The sequence below is a fragment of the Phoenix dactylifera genome, chromosome 18 (assembly GCF_009389715.1).
Source record: "Phoenix dactylifera cultivar Barhee BC4 chromosome 18, palm_55x_up_171113_PBpolish2nd_filt_p, whole genome shotgun sequence".
NCBI classification, from domain to species: domain Eukaryota; kingdom Viridiplantae; phylum Streptophyta; class Magnoliopsida; order Arecales; family Arecaceae; genus Phoenix; species Phoenix dactylifera.
This window is the reverse complement of record NC_052409.1, coordinates 9,498,894-9,514,823: the sequence shown is the minus strand read 5'-3', so window position 1 is coordinate 9,514,823 and position 15,930 is coordinate 9,498,894. Positions and strand designations below refer to the sequence as shown.

General features: G+C 37.8%; 1 protein-coding gene and 1 pseudogene across 1 annotated transcript; both read left to right on the top strand.

Moving 5' to 3' along the window:
- Positions 1-6,910: 6,910 nt before the first annotated feature.
- LOC103716711 lies at positions 6,911-8,858 on the top strand (annotated as a pseudogene).
- On the top strand, positions 7,574-15,373 carry LOC103716712 (BON1-associated protein 2-like). The gene is made up of 2 exons (XM_039115615.1): positions 7,574-7,748; positions 14,433-15,373. The coding sequence occupies exon 2, from the start codon at positions 14,583-14,585 to the stop codon at positions 15,105-15,107; it is 525 nt and encodes a 174-aa protein (XP_038971543.1). The 5' UTR covers positions 7,574-7,748; positions 14,433-14,582; the 3' UTR covers positions 15,108-15,373.
- The last annotated feature ends 557 nt before the right edge of the window (positions 15,374-15,930 follow it).

Sequence of the window (15,930 nt, the reverse complement as noted above, 5' to 3'; positions counted from 1 at the left end):
ATGTAGTATAATGTTCCGATAATTACTATTCTCGTTTGGGTATCATCTTTTTTTTGTCTGCTACTTTTAATTTAAAAAAGATAAAAAAAACATGATAGTGCTCCTAATCATTTTGAAGAAGTAATGTAAGAATTACCTATGCTAAAAGCTGGGGAAGACATCTCTCAGAATTCACACAGAACTTCACTTAATTAGAGAGGTGCTGCAACTGTTGGGCTGTAGAGAATTGGATAATCAAACTTTTCTTGTAAATCTAAAAAGATTCAATGCGTAAGAACTAGCAAGAATATATTTAAAATTGTTTGTGATGTAAAGGTAAAATTTAAATTATGTGAAACGATATCATATTTAACTGTTCAGTGAATCCCCGTAGTCAAGTTCTGTCCCTTATGAGTCAGAGTTGCTTTATGTTCGCGACGTATGAAATGTGTGTTGGAGCCATTACAAACTCAACCATTAATAAAATATTTTTCTTTTTGGTGCTAGTCATTTTAGTTAGCATAGGCTTATTAGATACAAAATCTAGTGTTAGTGGGAGAGGTCTAATTTGAATGGGTAGATAAGAATTAAAAATGTTAGATTTCTTTATTTTTCTTTTTTTTTTTTTTGCTAAGCAGGTATTTATACAGTATGTGTATGAATACACTGAATAAAATCAGAAAACAAAAGATCGTAGAGTGCCCGAAAGCAACTCCCCTCTCCAGCCCACATGATATTTCTGTAATGATTGGCTACGTAGGCAGCCATTCAGTCCGCAGCCCCATTAGCCTCTCTAAATACATGCTTGGCCTGAAAGCCCTCCATCCCTAACCATCATCCAGTATCTCAGTAAGTGGTAGTCCATGCCACCACCCTTGGTCCTCTGGATCCAACTAATCACTATGCCGAGTCATTAGGTTTTGTTTTTTAATGAGAGGATTGAGAGCGTAGGCCTGAGACATCTGCATGAGATAGAGCAGAACTGATTATTTTGGCATTTATTATCTTTAAATAATTTTTCTCTCAAATTAGAAATTATTCAGGCCTTGTTTATTTAGTGGTTGTTTGGATCTTAGACCGGCACGTTTGATCTAGAGAAAAGTGCCATTTACACAACTAGATAAAATAAAGGAATTCAAAATAAAAGTTGATGTCATTGGAACAAGTAAATCTATGAACATAATAAATCCAATATATTTACCGGATATTCTGTTATAGTTAAGAATTTAGTGGTTATCATCCTCTATTGCTCAACAAAAAAGTTACTCATTTACGTAAGAAGTGTGGTATTTTGAGAAGGTGAAGCTCAACAACTTGGCCATTTCAACTCTATCGGACAAAGTCACTTATCAAATGAATATAAATTGTTGCATTTAGTGGATATTCTGTTACAGTCAACAATAATGGTTATCATCGACTGTTGCTCATCAAAGTTACTCATTTATGTAAGAAGTTTTGTGGTATTTGAGAAGGTGAAGCTCAACACTTGGCCATTTCAACGTGACCGGACAAAATCACTTATCAAATAAATGGTACATTGTTGCATCAATTCATTTGGACAACTTCTAGCTCCATGGAGAAGTCATATTTTATTAGTCAAGGATAGAATTCGCTGAAAAAAAATCTGGGAAAAATTGGAGTAGCCAAAGCAGCATGTTCTAAAAAGTTAACCTAACTGGTTAAAGTCACTATACAGATCATGTTTGGATGTTTTTTATTTCAAAATCATGATGATATCCTTTCCTTCATTTAAAATTTTTGAATTGTAAGAGCTGAGGGGTTGTATAGTTGTTAAAGAAGAGAAGTTTCAAAATGGAGAAAAATAAGATGACAATTAGAAAGAACATTGATTTTGAGGAAAAATTACTTTAATAGAATCTTTCACTTCCATGTTTCTAGTGATTTTGTGAAGTTTAATTGCCCAACCTGACACCCAATTCTATAAACTCATAATTTTCAATTTTTAAAACCATGTCAGGTCAAGAGAAAAGCTTGAATATGCGCTTTTGTAGTATATCCAAATGCATTCTAAAAGAAATCACCACAATGAGCTCCTAGGCTGTCATGTAAGTTGAAAATAGTGAATGTGATAAAAAATGCTTCAAATACTTTCTCGATCATCAGTCTAGTCTCGTTGATAATCAAAAATGTGAAAGTAGTCGTTCTGTCAGCAACATTCACCACTCCCTATAGTTATTTATAGTAGGATATTGAGATTTGTCACAAATAATCTTTGGAAATCAAAATAAATTCAATATAGTTGCAATTGCAACATTAAAGAAAACATTTTAAGTAGTGATAATTTATAGATTGTATATTTCACAAACAAGATGGCACTTACTCTCTCAAATTTTATTGTTCAAGGGGTCAAAATACTTGGAACACAGCTTTGGAATGCTAAGACACTAAATCTGCCATTATATGTTGAAAGATATGAATATTTTCTGGCAGCATGCGACATATAAGTACTAAGTTTTGCAATAGACCTACTTCTATCTCAACCAAATTACACTTGTTAAGAAGCTTTTTACAACTTGCACCCTATGCAAATATGCTAATTTCTATATTGACTTCTTTCATTTGACTTCATGATAGGGGACATCTTGAACACTCTTTAGTCTGATGATCCTCACATTTCAGCAATCCACATCATTCTCTGGAACTAAAATCATCATTATTAGTTGATAAATAGAGTTCCCTGTTTGAATGTTTCAAATGATCAGCAACATGGTCTAACAATGAAGGTCAAGTAACCAATCTCATTTAAATAGGAAGACGGTGCATCTTTAGAAGGTTATAAGCCTTATTACAGGCAGCATTCTTAAGTAATGATGTTGCTTGATTCCAGAGTGGTCGTATCTGCAAAAAGAGATCATTGATCAGCCATGATAATCACTGTTATTTTTTTGAAAAGAGTTATCATTTTGTCATCGATCGATTTGCCATTGGCTAAAGTGGATCTTCTATTGATTTCTTAGTCATTATCTTCAAATTTGTTAGTTATGATGATTGTGCTTGTACTTTGTCAAAAAAAAAAAAAAAAAAAAATCCAATCCTCTTTTTTTTTATCTTCATTGTTGCTTTCTGGACTTTTCTTTGCATAAATTAGACTTCTATATTTTGCAGTCAACCAAGCTTATCTAAGATTTAATCATGGATCCATGTGAAACTGGAAATTCAAAAAAAAAAGGGAGAAAAGAGACCGAGTCTTATTGTTTAACTTCTTGTAGAAAGTCTATGCCTTTTAGAGTTGTCTATAGTTGCTTTACATAAAGTAAATGTATTCTTTTTGCCATCATTCAAGGGTTACGGCGGCCTCTCTGTTATCACTGCTTTTCAAGTCTTCTATTCTGAAAGCCATCAGCTTAAGGGTTTGTATGGCAATAGTTTTGTCGATGCTTCAGACCCAGCGATCAACATGCAATGTAAGCATTAAGACACAGACTATCTCAAAGCAAGCCTTGAGCTCTATTCTCACAGCTTGATTCTGGGTTCTGTTAGCTCTACTAGTTAGGCCTTTTAAACATATTATATATATTTGCACTTGCCTCCACTGGCCTTCATCCTCAATTGAGATGCCAACACCAATTCAGTCTGTTATCTTCAACTTCTGTTGTACATTATTGTTAGTTTGTCATAGATACTTGTAATCAATAACTTGATTATTCTCAAGATTGTCATAGAATTCCAAAGTGTCAAGGCCTTTAAAAGACTGCTCGTGATGGTTTTATCAAATTGCTGCATTGGTGCCTGGTCAATTTCAGGCCTTGTTAGGAAAGAAGAAAGCAAATATGTTTGGCATAATAGTGTTATTTGATCTAAGGGTCTCCATCTCTATTCTCTACCCATTAATCGAAAGAAGACAAACTTGAAGGTGCCTGAAGAGGTGGATCAGGACCATATTTTTGGCAGCTTCCAAACTTGTTCACCTTATGAGTGCTGGGCTCGCTATTACTGTTGGATTGCGTGGATCTAGTATTTGAAGAGCATATAGAACGATTGTCTGCTGACTTTTCTTAGGCGTATACGATGGATCTTATCTAATTGTCTTCTAGATGTGATTGCTAGTCTATTCCATCCCAACTAATTTTTAGGATGCTAGATACTAAACAAGGTACGTTATCTCGGTACAAAGCTCGATACTGGTGCCACCTTGGCACTATATTGGTACTCCAGTATAGAGGATCGATTTGGTGTATTGAATGTCAGTATGCTCTCCTATCATATTACCGGTTCGATATGATGTCGCATATCATGGTACTAAGTATCAGTTGCAAGGCACTCGAGAGGAACCATGAATGATGAGTAGTCCTTAGGCATGTGTGATGCATACGTTAGAAAGCATGTAAAACTATGATTTCTATTATCAAAGAATTTTCTTTGTCTTTAATGCATATAACCTAATCCACCTCCTATTTCTCTTTGTGAAGTGTATCTATGACAATGAAGGTATTGATAAATTGTGTATTTAATACAAATGAAGGTTGATAAATGAGATGGTTGGATGTGAGATAGAGCACTTCCGCACTCTACATTTTTGCATCAAAGGTGGACCCTTGTATACTCGGATAGATAGGAATCAGTTAATTATTTAAGACAACCTACAGCCAAGCATCTTGTGTCCATGGTTTTAGTTGATGAACTGTTATGCATCATTTAGAGTGCTTCACTGAATAATAGCAATCACTGAAGTAAGAAAGCAACAAAAAAAAAAAAAGAAAGAAAGATTTGCCCCTTTATTTATTTTAGAGTAAATTACAAAAATTACAAAAAATGTTAATCATACTTACACCTAATAATTGTCAAACGCATATTTACAACCAATTAAATTAACAACGTTAGTGAATCTGTTTATCTTATGTGAAAGATCAAAATTGTCTTTGAATAAAGAGGAGATATATAAGTTTGCTTTGTCCTTAGTGATTGCTATATCATATAAGGTTATTTTGGTTATTTTTCAAAAAATTCTGATGTAGCATTTGGGCTCCATTTATAGTTAACGGTTTGACTAATGTTTTGTTAGATTATAGGATAAAGTATCATATAAAATAAACATTAGAGGAGTAAGCATAGATTTTTTATACTATTAGGTATAAGTGTAATTTATCCCTAATCTCGAAATAATTTTATAATTCACTTATTGTTTTATATTAGTGCAATGTTATTGAATTGTTTAGCCATTGCGAACCTGTAATGGCATAAATATGCTGGTTCATGATAGCAGATTGGGAAAGATATGAAAATGATATAACGTATAGTATTAATTAAATAATCTAAATTAAAACCCATAAATATTCAAACCTAATAAGTTTTATAATGGTTAATTGGTTATAATATTAATGACTTACATGTAAAACTAGTTTAAATGATTGGAGCTGAGGCATCCCAAGATCATTACAATGACTGTAATGACATAACAATTATTATACAAAACCATGCTCTCGACCACTTTCTAATCCCAACAATTACCTTTTCCATATCTTTAATGACAAAAAATGCTTGTGACAAGATTCCACATTTGCATTTTCATTAATCCTAAGTTCCAAAGTGCTGCCTACAACATTCCTTAACCTTCTTATTGCCACGTCTCCAATTGCCACAACTCCTAGCTTGCTTGGCAATTTGCTATATCATTGCACTATTTGTAGCGTTGGAATCATTTCCTCGTCGTTGAATTCGAGAAATCCGACTTGGAGATGCTTGGATGAAGAATAAGGTAGAGAAAATTACCGTTGTAAAGTGAGATGATACTCCGTCAAACCCCAAAATAGGTCGGAGAATAGGATCTTATACCATATGGGGGTTTAAGTGGACCTACAAGTTGTAATTCTATTCGATTGATTTGGTGGAATAGATTCATGCCATAGAAGAAGAGAAGCTTATCCTCTTCTAGTTACAATCTTTGTTCTCATCCAATTCTTAAATGCTGAGAAAGATGTGAGAATAGTTTAGTTTTAGTTTTTCAATTTTCTTTTTTTTATCCTCTATATTTAGCCATCAAATCTAGTGCTAAAATATCCTATTCCATGAAATAGATCTATCCTTTAACCTGCGGATAACTCTTCTCATGTTTATTTCCCATGTTTGACACCTCGATGCCCGGGATGGAGCTAAGAGTGGCTCGAGCTGGATGTGTTATGTGCGCATGGCCAGGATAGTCCTGGTTAGAGGGCGACTCTGCGACGATCATCGGATGGATTCTGCGGGCTTTGGGAGGGGTTGGTGACTACACCCGCTACTAAGAGATATTCGAGCCATGGTTCGTGATGAGCTGGCTATTTAGACGAAGTATGGTACACCTTTGGATGGGTGAAGCGGAGTTGCCAAGTGCTATTCGAGATATGCTACTTTTTTTATTTTCTTATCTGTATCCGTACATGTTTTGTATGATACTTTCGCCATCAGCACACAAAAAAAAAAAAAAAAAAAATCATATGATACATGAGACAACATGTCAGGGTACTGCATGGTAAGTCTGTGTTTGCTGCTTCTTTGGAGCAGCTGATCCTCCATCTCAAGTCTCAACAAGAGAGACTTCCAGGCCTCTAAATGGGCCCTTTCAGTCCCACAACAAAGAATAAAAAAATCCACCCCTTTGTTTTAGCGGGTGCTCGAGCCTCGAAGAAGGCGCCGCTTTTCTTTCTTTTTCTCCAATCCCCAGCCGTGCACGCCACCTTTTCCACGTGTCGCTTTCCTCCGCCCCATTCTACCTTTTTTGGCCCTTTCGAGCTTAAAATACGACCCCGTCGCCGACCCTTCCCCTTGAACCTTCCAGAAACTACCGAACCGAACCTTCTCGTCATCTCCCTCTCCCCGATTGGACACCGCCGCATAGAACTTCCCCCCGTGGGTTTCGCATAATGATTTCTATGCGGATAAATCGGACGTGAACTTTGACGGCCTTTCCCCTTTCTTTTTCCACTTATGGGTGGAGGATCGCCTCTCTCTCTACCCTTTTATTTCCCCACCTTCCTCTTCTTCTTCTCTCTCCCCTGATCATTAATAATTTAATATTATGCAGATACGAACCTTCTGGAACCTTTATAACCCCGGCTCGGCTCGTTCTTCTTCTTCTCTCTTTCGCTCTCTCTCTCTCTCTCTCTCTCCTCAAACCGATCTCCAGATCCTCCTTCGGTTTCAAGATTTGTTAGGGTTTTAGGAGGACCGGTGGCGTTGAGGGGAACTGCTGTCGGTGATGGCATCTCCGATGGCTCCGGCGACGGAGGAGGCCGGCGAGTCGCCGTCCCGGCAGACGCCGGAAGGGGGGCAGCGGTCACTCCCCACGCCGTTCCTCACCAAGACCTACCAATCGTCGATGACTCCTTCGTCGACGACATCATCTCCTGGAACGACGATGGTTCCGCCTTCATCGTCTGGCGCCCCGCCGAGTTCGCCCGCGACCTCCTCCCCAAATACTTCAAGGCACAACAACTTCTCCAGCTTCGTCCGCCAGCTCAACACCTACGTCAGTCCTCGATCTCGATCCGTCTTGAATCTTTGCTCTTGGGTCCTATTCTCGTTTCTTGATTCGATTTTTTTTTTTTTTTTTTTTTGATATTTGGTAGGGGATTTCGTAAGATCGTGCCGGATCGGTGGGAGTTCGCCAAACGAGTGCTTCGGGCGAGGAGAGAAGCGGCTCCTCTGCGACATCCACCGGCGCAAGATCATCCCTCAGGCGGCGCCGGCCCCGCTGCCGGCCGCCACGCCGATCACGGTGGCTGTGCCGGAGAACTGGTCTGGATCGCCGACGAACTCCGGAAGAGGAGCAGGTACTATCCTCGAACTCCTCCCTGGGGGCGCTGCTGGCACCGGCCACGGCTGCCGGAAGCGCGGCGGAGCTGAGGGACGAGAACGAGAGACTAAGGAAGGAGAACTCGCGGCTCTCCCGCGAGCTTTCGCAGATGAAGAACCTCTGCAATAATATTTTCCTTCTTGTGTCGAAGTACGCCGCCAGCCAGCAGCAGGGCGGAGGCGGAGTAGAGGGAGGAGAGCAGGCGGCGCCGGACGTGGCGCCGCCGGTGCTGGAGCTGATTCCAGCTAGTCGGGCGGCGGAGGAGGGGTGGGTGAAAGCGGAGGAGGTGACGAGCCCGCCGTCGCCGGCGGGCCCGTGCGCGAGGCTCTTCGGGGTCTCGATCGGAGGGAAGCGGCTCCGCGGAGAGGACGGCGGGGAGGATCCGCCGGAGAGGGCGGCGGCGCCCGTGGTGAAACCGGAGCCGTTGGATCCAGGTTCGGATCTGGATCGCGAGTCCTGGGTCCTCCACTGCCCGCGATCGAGTCAGCCGGCGGGTAATGGATCGGATCGGGTCGCCGGAGAACGGGAGTGAGCTCACATGATCTGAAACGGTCACGTGCAGCCAACTAATAGTATATTAGAAAGCTAGAAATTCGAAATTGTTTCTCTCTTCTGATGTAAAATAGAATTACTTTAATTTCTTTAGTGGAAGTCCACTTCCAGGAAGAGGTTAAAAAAACAAAAAAAAAAACGCCCGAAGTGTATTCCAGAATCTAGGACTGACGTGATGTTATTGTGAAGAAAAAACGTGTCGCTTTTATCCTCCCCCTTTGTTTAGTTTTTGAGTTTTTTTACGCATTTTTTTCACAATGCTAAAATAACACTGAGGTCTATAGAGAAAGAGTGTCGTAGAGTCAATAGTTTTCCATGATTGGGGACTCAGTCATGGTTGTTGGTGGGACTTTTAATTAGCTGTGGATCTGACGAGAAGAAGTTGGAGAAAGAAAGAAAGAAATACTAAATCTAAGTATAATTTGGAGGATGGAATGCAAAGATTCCTTATTGTATACAGGTGGATCCAGCCTTCTGCTTATGTTTCCTGGCTTGAGGTTGAGGGTCTTTTTGATTAGTAGCAATTTATGGAGTCCCCCGTGCTGAAAAAGGAAAAAAAAAAAAACAAACAAAATTTCGTTGGTACCTTAAAATGAGAAGGTCAGGAATTTCCAACGAAAGGAGATTCGAGAGAGTAGAGTGCAAATCCGAGCCGGCCCAAAGGAAGGTCAACAATAGAGAGCCCTTTGTCAGCCACAATCATGGGACATGAGGTGCAAAACCAAAAGAGATTCCTGCTGTCCCACAGCTAGGAAGCTTAGACATCCTACACCCCATAATCATCCAAAAACCAAGCGCAAACTCTTCAAGGACATGCAGATGGGCAAGATGATAATAGATATAAGAGTAGTGTTGGAGAGTAACAAAACATCAATGCAAAAAAAAAAAAAAGGAAGAAGGAAGAGAGGCAAAAGAGTATATAATATTTATATAGTTTGGTCTATTGATCTATTTCTATGGGGCTGAGACGATGCAAAAGTTTTACAAAGAAAGTAGATTATAGAATATAGAATTTTCTTATAAACCTCAGCTTCAATACATCAAATCTCTAGGACATTTAATTACTCTCTCTTTTTGGAGATACAAGAGATATTTATATTAGAGTACGTTGACTTGGATTCGAATTGGGATTCTTATAATAATTAGGTCAGGTCAATATATAACTAGTATCAGATTTGGACTTGAATAGTTGTTCTAAGTCAATTTGGAATCGATTATTTACAACTTGTAAATTAAAGATATATTTAACAAATTTTTACCTTAGCTTGAAGTTTATCAAAGTCAAATATTTCGACATTTTCCACCGTCTCTGCCCTAAGGGCATCAATCTCTACAAATACTAATCAAGTCCAAGCAATGTTGGAACTTATCAATTGGAAGTAGTTTGTCTCTTTATTCATGATTACGACTCATTTTTTACTTTCTTGTTGTTAATTGCATCCTAATATATATGAAAAAGGTTTCTTATCGTCAACACTCTTAGCTACTGCAAGAGCATAAGTAATTATGTTTGCATAACATGTAAGTGGTCGAATCTGCCTTTTCTTCCTACTAGAAACAATATTTTCTACTATTGTTCTAAGGCCTTATCATGTATAAAATTCTGCATATCTATTTCATTGGGCCGAATTGGAGAGTTTTGTGATACTCTCCTTAGAGCTTCAATATCAAGCTGCATCAGTTTACCAACACCATGGTCTATATATGAACCATCAACAAATTCCTTCATCTAGTTTAACACAACAAGCTCATCGAAAGTAATATCTCTGCTAATAATAATTTTAGGCGATTTGGAATCATCTGTGTACCATAATATATGTCCCTCACCCCATCTGCATAACCTAGACATATGCATTTTCTAGCCTTCGGTTCAAATTATTTATCATTTACATGAACATATGCAGGACAACCAAATACTCCCAGACCAGAAATTTAATAGAGTGATCGGATTATACCTCATATAGAATCTTGCATTCAATTGCAGTTGATGGAGATCGATTTATCAGGTATCGTGTTGTATTAACTGCTTCAACCCAAAAGTTTTGCCAAGTTTAGCATTTAAGACCATACAACGAGTTATCTTCATTAGTCTCCTATTTATCCATTCTGCAATTTCATTTTGCTATGGTATTTTTTTCTACAATATAGTGTTTTACTATACCTTTATAGTGTTTCACTATACCTTTATTCTTGTAAAACTTGTCAAATTCGCCAGAGCAATACTCCAAGTCATTATCGGCTCTGAAGATTTTAATCTTCTTTTCAATTTGCTTTTCAACCAAGGCTTTTTATTATTTAAATTTGACAATCACTTCATCAGTGTGTTTTAGAAAATACACCTAAATGTTTCTAGTATGGTCATCAATGAACGTCAAAAAATAATGATGTCCACTATCATCATACTTCTCAATTCAAATTGTTCCAATATCAACAACAACAATAGATTTATTATCTTCTAATAAAGTCTTTTCTTCTCTAGTCTGATAGGTAGAAAATCAGCTTCTATTAGGAGTCATGTGAAAGGAACAATCAGAATCAAGAATCCATTCGCTTCGAGAGCTACTAACATTGATTGACAAAATATCACTACCAATATCATCAGAATTTTCATGCGCCACGCTTGTGTTAGCTTCAAAGATAGCCTCTCTGTTTTCGCCCTTTTCTTTTATGTTTGGACAAAGTCTTCCAATGTGCTTTTTCTTATGGTAGCGAAAACAATGGATGTTTCTATATTTCGACCTTGATTTAGACTTGTCCCTACTGTTAGAACTTTTTCCGTGCTCGTATTTCTAATAATCAAATTTTCTTCAGGATTCTCCTCGTACCTTTTCTTCAACTTTTTAGATTGCAAGGTATCTTTTACATTACTAACTAAAAGTGATTCTCTAAATTCTTATAAAAAGAAGGTAGTAAGTATAATAAAATAAAGGCCTGATTTTCATGATCAATTGGAAGGCAAATATTTCTTAAAACTAAAATAGCTTTATTGACTTTATATATATGATCTTTTATCGGCATATCTTGTTTTATGTGTTGGTGCTGGAATCGATGCTTCAAGTATAATATATTTGTGAATGATTTGGTATCTACTTTTCAATTTTAACCATAGTCCAGCCATTGTCTCCTCTTCAACGACTTCTTTGAACACTTCATCTTTGGAGATTATAGCATATAAGATTTCCTCGCAAACCCAAGCCTTCAATATATCCAATTTTTAGGACATACAATTGTTCTCTTTCGTTGGGGTTACTTACAAGAGATATATATGTAATAAAGTAAATCGATTTTGACTTAAACTAGTATTTTTATGATAATTAGGTCAGGCTAATATATAACCGAGGTTCTAAGTCGATTTGGACTTGAAATGGCGTTCTAAGTCGATTTGGACTCACTCTTCTAGATCAGACATATATACTTGACAAGTAGTCATTCAGATAACAAGTTAGCTCGTTGATCTGGCCCCCTCAAACACCAAAAGAATCAATACTCCGATTGTTAAGACCAGTATTTTCTTCTCATGCTCAATGCTCGAGCTCGGCTTGCACAAATTCGAAATTCTTGGAGCTATATTAGGTTGGGATCTTCCATTACCTGAAAAATAATCAAATTGAATTAGTCCCAAATAAATAGTGCACAAAATAAATTTCAAGAGAAATAATGGAAAATCTTTCCTATTCCTTTCCGGTCTGCAATACCTATTGAAGGTTTTTGAGAACTTTTGAAAACAGACTCTTGCTGGGTTGTAACTTTAAGCTCTTATATTGGATCCAGGTAACCGGACAACCCAAAATAGACTTCTCTCTTGTCTATAAAACTTGAGAACGAGGACTCCTACAGTCCATCAATTTCCACAAGGGACACACCTGACTAAGAGCTCAAATAATGAGTATTACCTAAAGGTGACCTTCCATATATTCATAGGGTAAATGAAACAATGGACTGTTAGATTACCAAATAAATAGCAGGAGCAAACTGGGTCACACCCAGAACCTTGCTAATAAGCATAGCAGGGGTCCAAAAATAAAGCCCTAAAACCCATTGGTGAGCTGCATTCAACCAATATCGTGTGTGCACTTCATCTCGGGACTAGCATCCATGAAATCAATTGCATACTTGCTTCGCTATCTATGCTAATTTTATGTGAGGGCATAATAACTCATCAGTATGAAGTGTAGCATATTAACTCATCAAAAACTTTGGCAGGTTTTTGCTTGATTTTTCAACTTCCAAGAAGCCTTTAAGATACATTAGCATGCTCTTACTTGAGGAGATTGATATGCTCTAGCTACCTGAGGAGTCTTAACATGCTTCTATTGGAGAAGACTTTGGCATGATCCAGTCTGAGGAGTCTTGGACATGCTCCTATTTGAGGAGTTTTTGATTTTAAGAAGCCTTTACCATGTCTATAGATGTGCTTCTTTGTGAAAAGCCTTGGGAACGGGTGAAAGCTGGACTTCTATTAGAACAATAAGGATCCTCTTCTTTTCTTCCTCTTCTTTCCTTGATTTTGGCTCTTAGCTATCAATAAGGGTGTAAAAGAGCCATAAGCAGCACAAAATTATCTTCAAGCTTGAAATGCTTGCACAAGCATAGTTTATTTACTATTATTTCGAGCTTAATTCAAACCTAATTTTCAATTAAGCCAAACACGAGTCTAATTGAGCAGCTTATAAATCCTTAGTCAAGCCAAAAATTAATTCAAGCTTCAACCAACCTTTTGTTCAAGCTTCGTTGGAAGCTTGATTTCAAGCTTAGTTAATCTGAATTAGTATTTAAGAATTTCAAACATATGCCAATTAAAGTGTCAATAATAAAATAGAAATTTAAAAATGTGCTAGAAAAGCTATTAACTTTGCTACTCTATGGAAAAATGAGCCTTATTGACCCGAGTTTGAATGAGCCAAGCTTTTTTCCTTTTTTTTTCCTGCTTGGTTAGAAATTATTTTTGAGCCTAAAATTGCTGGTTCGAGTTTGGCTCATTTAGTATAAAATCGGGATTTTAGGTTTAAATTCTAATTTGTTTGAATGTTTTCATGGCCCATTTAAATTTAAACTTAGGAAACTGATAATGATAAGGCCTTCTGAATGGATGGATTTAGGCTTGAACATTCTTTCCGTTGACCTTCTAATTTAAGACCGACCTCTCTATTTGGAATTGGTGTACTATTTTGAATGTAAAACCAAACTCTCCAAGTTTATCATTATTTTGGTTACACCTACATCTGTGAGATGGCTAGCCATGGGCATGATATAATTTGTTATATAATAGATCTGAGCCATGTATGGAATAGAGAGGAGCTCTTAAAAATAGATTAGCTGTTAAAACTAAATTTTAAGCAGGATGGGGGCTTCAGAACCAAGATGGTAAGTTGGGAACTTATGGAATTAATTAAGGTATTTCAACATCTTGGTCCATATTATAAGAATCTCAATATCAAAATATCAGCAAATTTAGCAAAGTCAAACGTAATTATCACTTTTTTCTTTTTTAAGATAATAATTTGAAAATTTATGGAATTAGTCAAAGTATTCCAAGATCTTGGTTGATATTACCATAATTGTCATATCAAAATGTTGTAATTATCATCTTAAGACTTTAATTTTACTATTCCATGACTAAAATATTTATTTAATATCAAAAAAAATATATATTAGAAAGCTCTAATTGTAACAGTCGTTGATATCAATTTATATCGATTAAATTAATAAAAAATCAAGATATTAATGCACCAAACTCGTGCTTTTGACCAAGAAGAAAACCTTGTCTAACAATTCGATACAAGTACAGCAGAGGCGAATCATGCATTGAATATTTATGTAATTATAAAGCACCAATCCCTAGTGCCATATTTCACAGTAGCCGCACATGGAAAACGTTTTATATCCAAAGACTGCTTAAAAAAAAAAAAAAAGTCTTTTACATGCATACAATTTGGCCAACCATGCGTAGCCACATCAGCATGTAAAAAGCATGGCTCAAAATAATTGGCTAAAAAAAAATCCGATTACTGAACATAGATCTGCCACGTCAGCAGAAGAAAAGTAGTTTCAACTGGATACGAATCCAAGTCTTCGCTGACTGCTTATAATTCGGTCAAACTTCTTCCAGGTTTCATAGAAGGGGACGAGAAGAAACCACCCCGCTTCCACGCCCTTTCTTCCCTCCTTCTCCTCCTCCAACTTCTTCAGCTATAAATACGAAGACTCCCTCTCCCTGGCAAGCAGCACAGAGAAAGAGAGAGAGAGAGAGAGAGCAGAGATGGAGAACTCCGCCACCCTAGAGATCACAATCATCTCCGCCGAGGATCTCCGGCTTAGCCACCGACCGCTCAAGAAGAACGCCTTCGTGACGGTACGCTCGACGAGCACCTTGAACGACGGCGGCGCGTCGTCGACGAGCCTCGACCGAGATGGGGGGAGCTATCCGCATTGGAACGAGAAGCTCAAGGTGGCTCTGCCGGCCTCGGCGCGCTCGATATCGGTGGAGGTTTGCTGCAAGACGGGCACGGGGGTGAGGCTGGTGGCGGTGGCCGCCATCCCGGTCTCGGACTTCTGCGAGCCGGCCGGCTACTTGCACTTCCTTAGCTACAGGCTGAGGGAGAGGGATGGGGAGCGCAATGGGATCATTAATCTCTCTGTGAGGATGGAGGGTGCAGGTCCTTTTGGACGTCGAGTGCAGCGGCCGCTGGCGGCGCCACCGACGATGTGGGCTAAGGGTGAGGAGAGGAGGAATTATGGAGTGGCCGTGGGACATCCGGTGGGTTATGGATACCGCGTCTACTGATGGATGGGTTACAGTCTCATTAGTTTGCTTAAGAATTGTTTTCTTTTTCAGTTCTTTTTTTTTTTTTGGAAAGAAAAGATTCAAAGGGCACAGTCATGAAGATGTAGAAATTATAGAAAGATTCTTTTATTTGTTATCCAATTCTTTGTTACAATGGATTTGCATCTTTGTATACATGTATGTATGCATATGTGTGATATAAATGAATGTATATGCAAATAAGAAATTAAGAGGAAAGAAAATTGGCAGAGAGCTACTATATTTAATTAGAAATCTTTTGGCATGAAGTATTTTCTTTTATTTCCTATAATATGTTTTGTTGTGCATCATTCAACTTTTCTATGGAAATTTTTGGATAATTAAGGACCAATCAACTAGTAGAAAACAATGGTTTCAACCTTAATAGATCAAGATTCTTACTGTATTGGAAAATAATGCATGGTGTAGAATTATGGTGCTAGAAATACCTAGAGGATCATGCAAAATAAAGGATGCATGTTAAATAGGAAAGGAATCGAGCTATAGCAAAGACTTAGCATCAACATTGGATGATTAGATGCAATTAATGCGCAGCCATGTGCAGGTTGCTTATGTTAGCATATATGCATCCATTGCCATGGAATATGCTTCTGCTTCCTAGCATCATGCAGGTCCTGTTTTCTAATTATAGTTGTCACCATGAAAATATATATATATATATATATATATATATATATATATATATATATATATATATAGGAACAAACGTAGAAAACTTTGTTGCAATCAAGACAGTAGGAAATCAAAAAGAAATCAATGAAAAACTAAGCCTATTCAAGCTTCC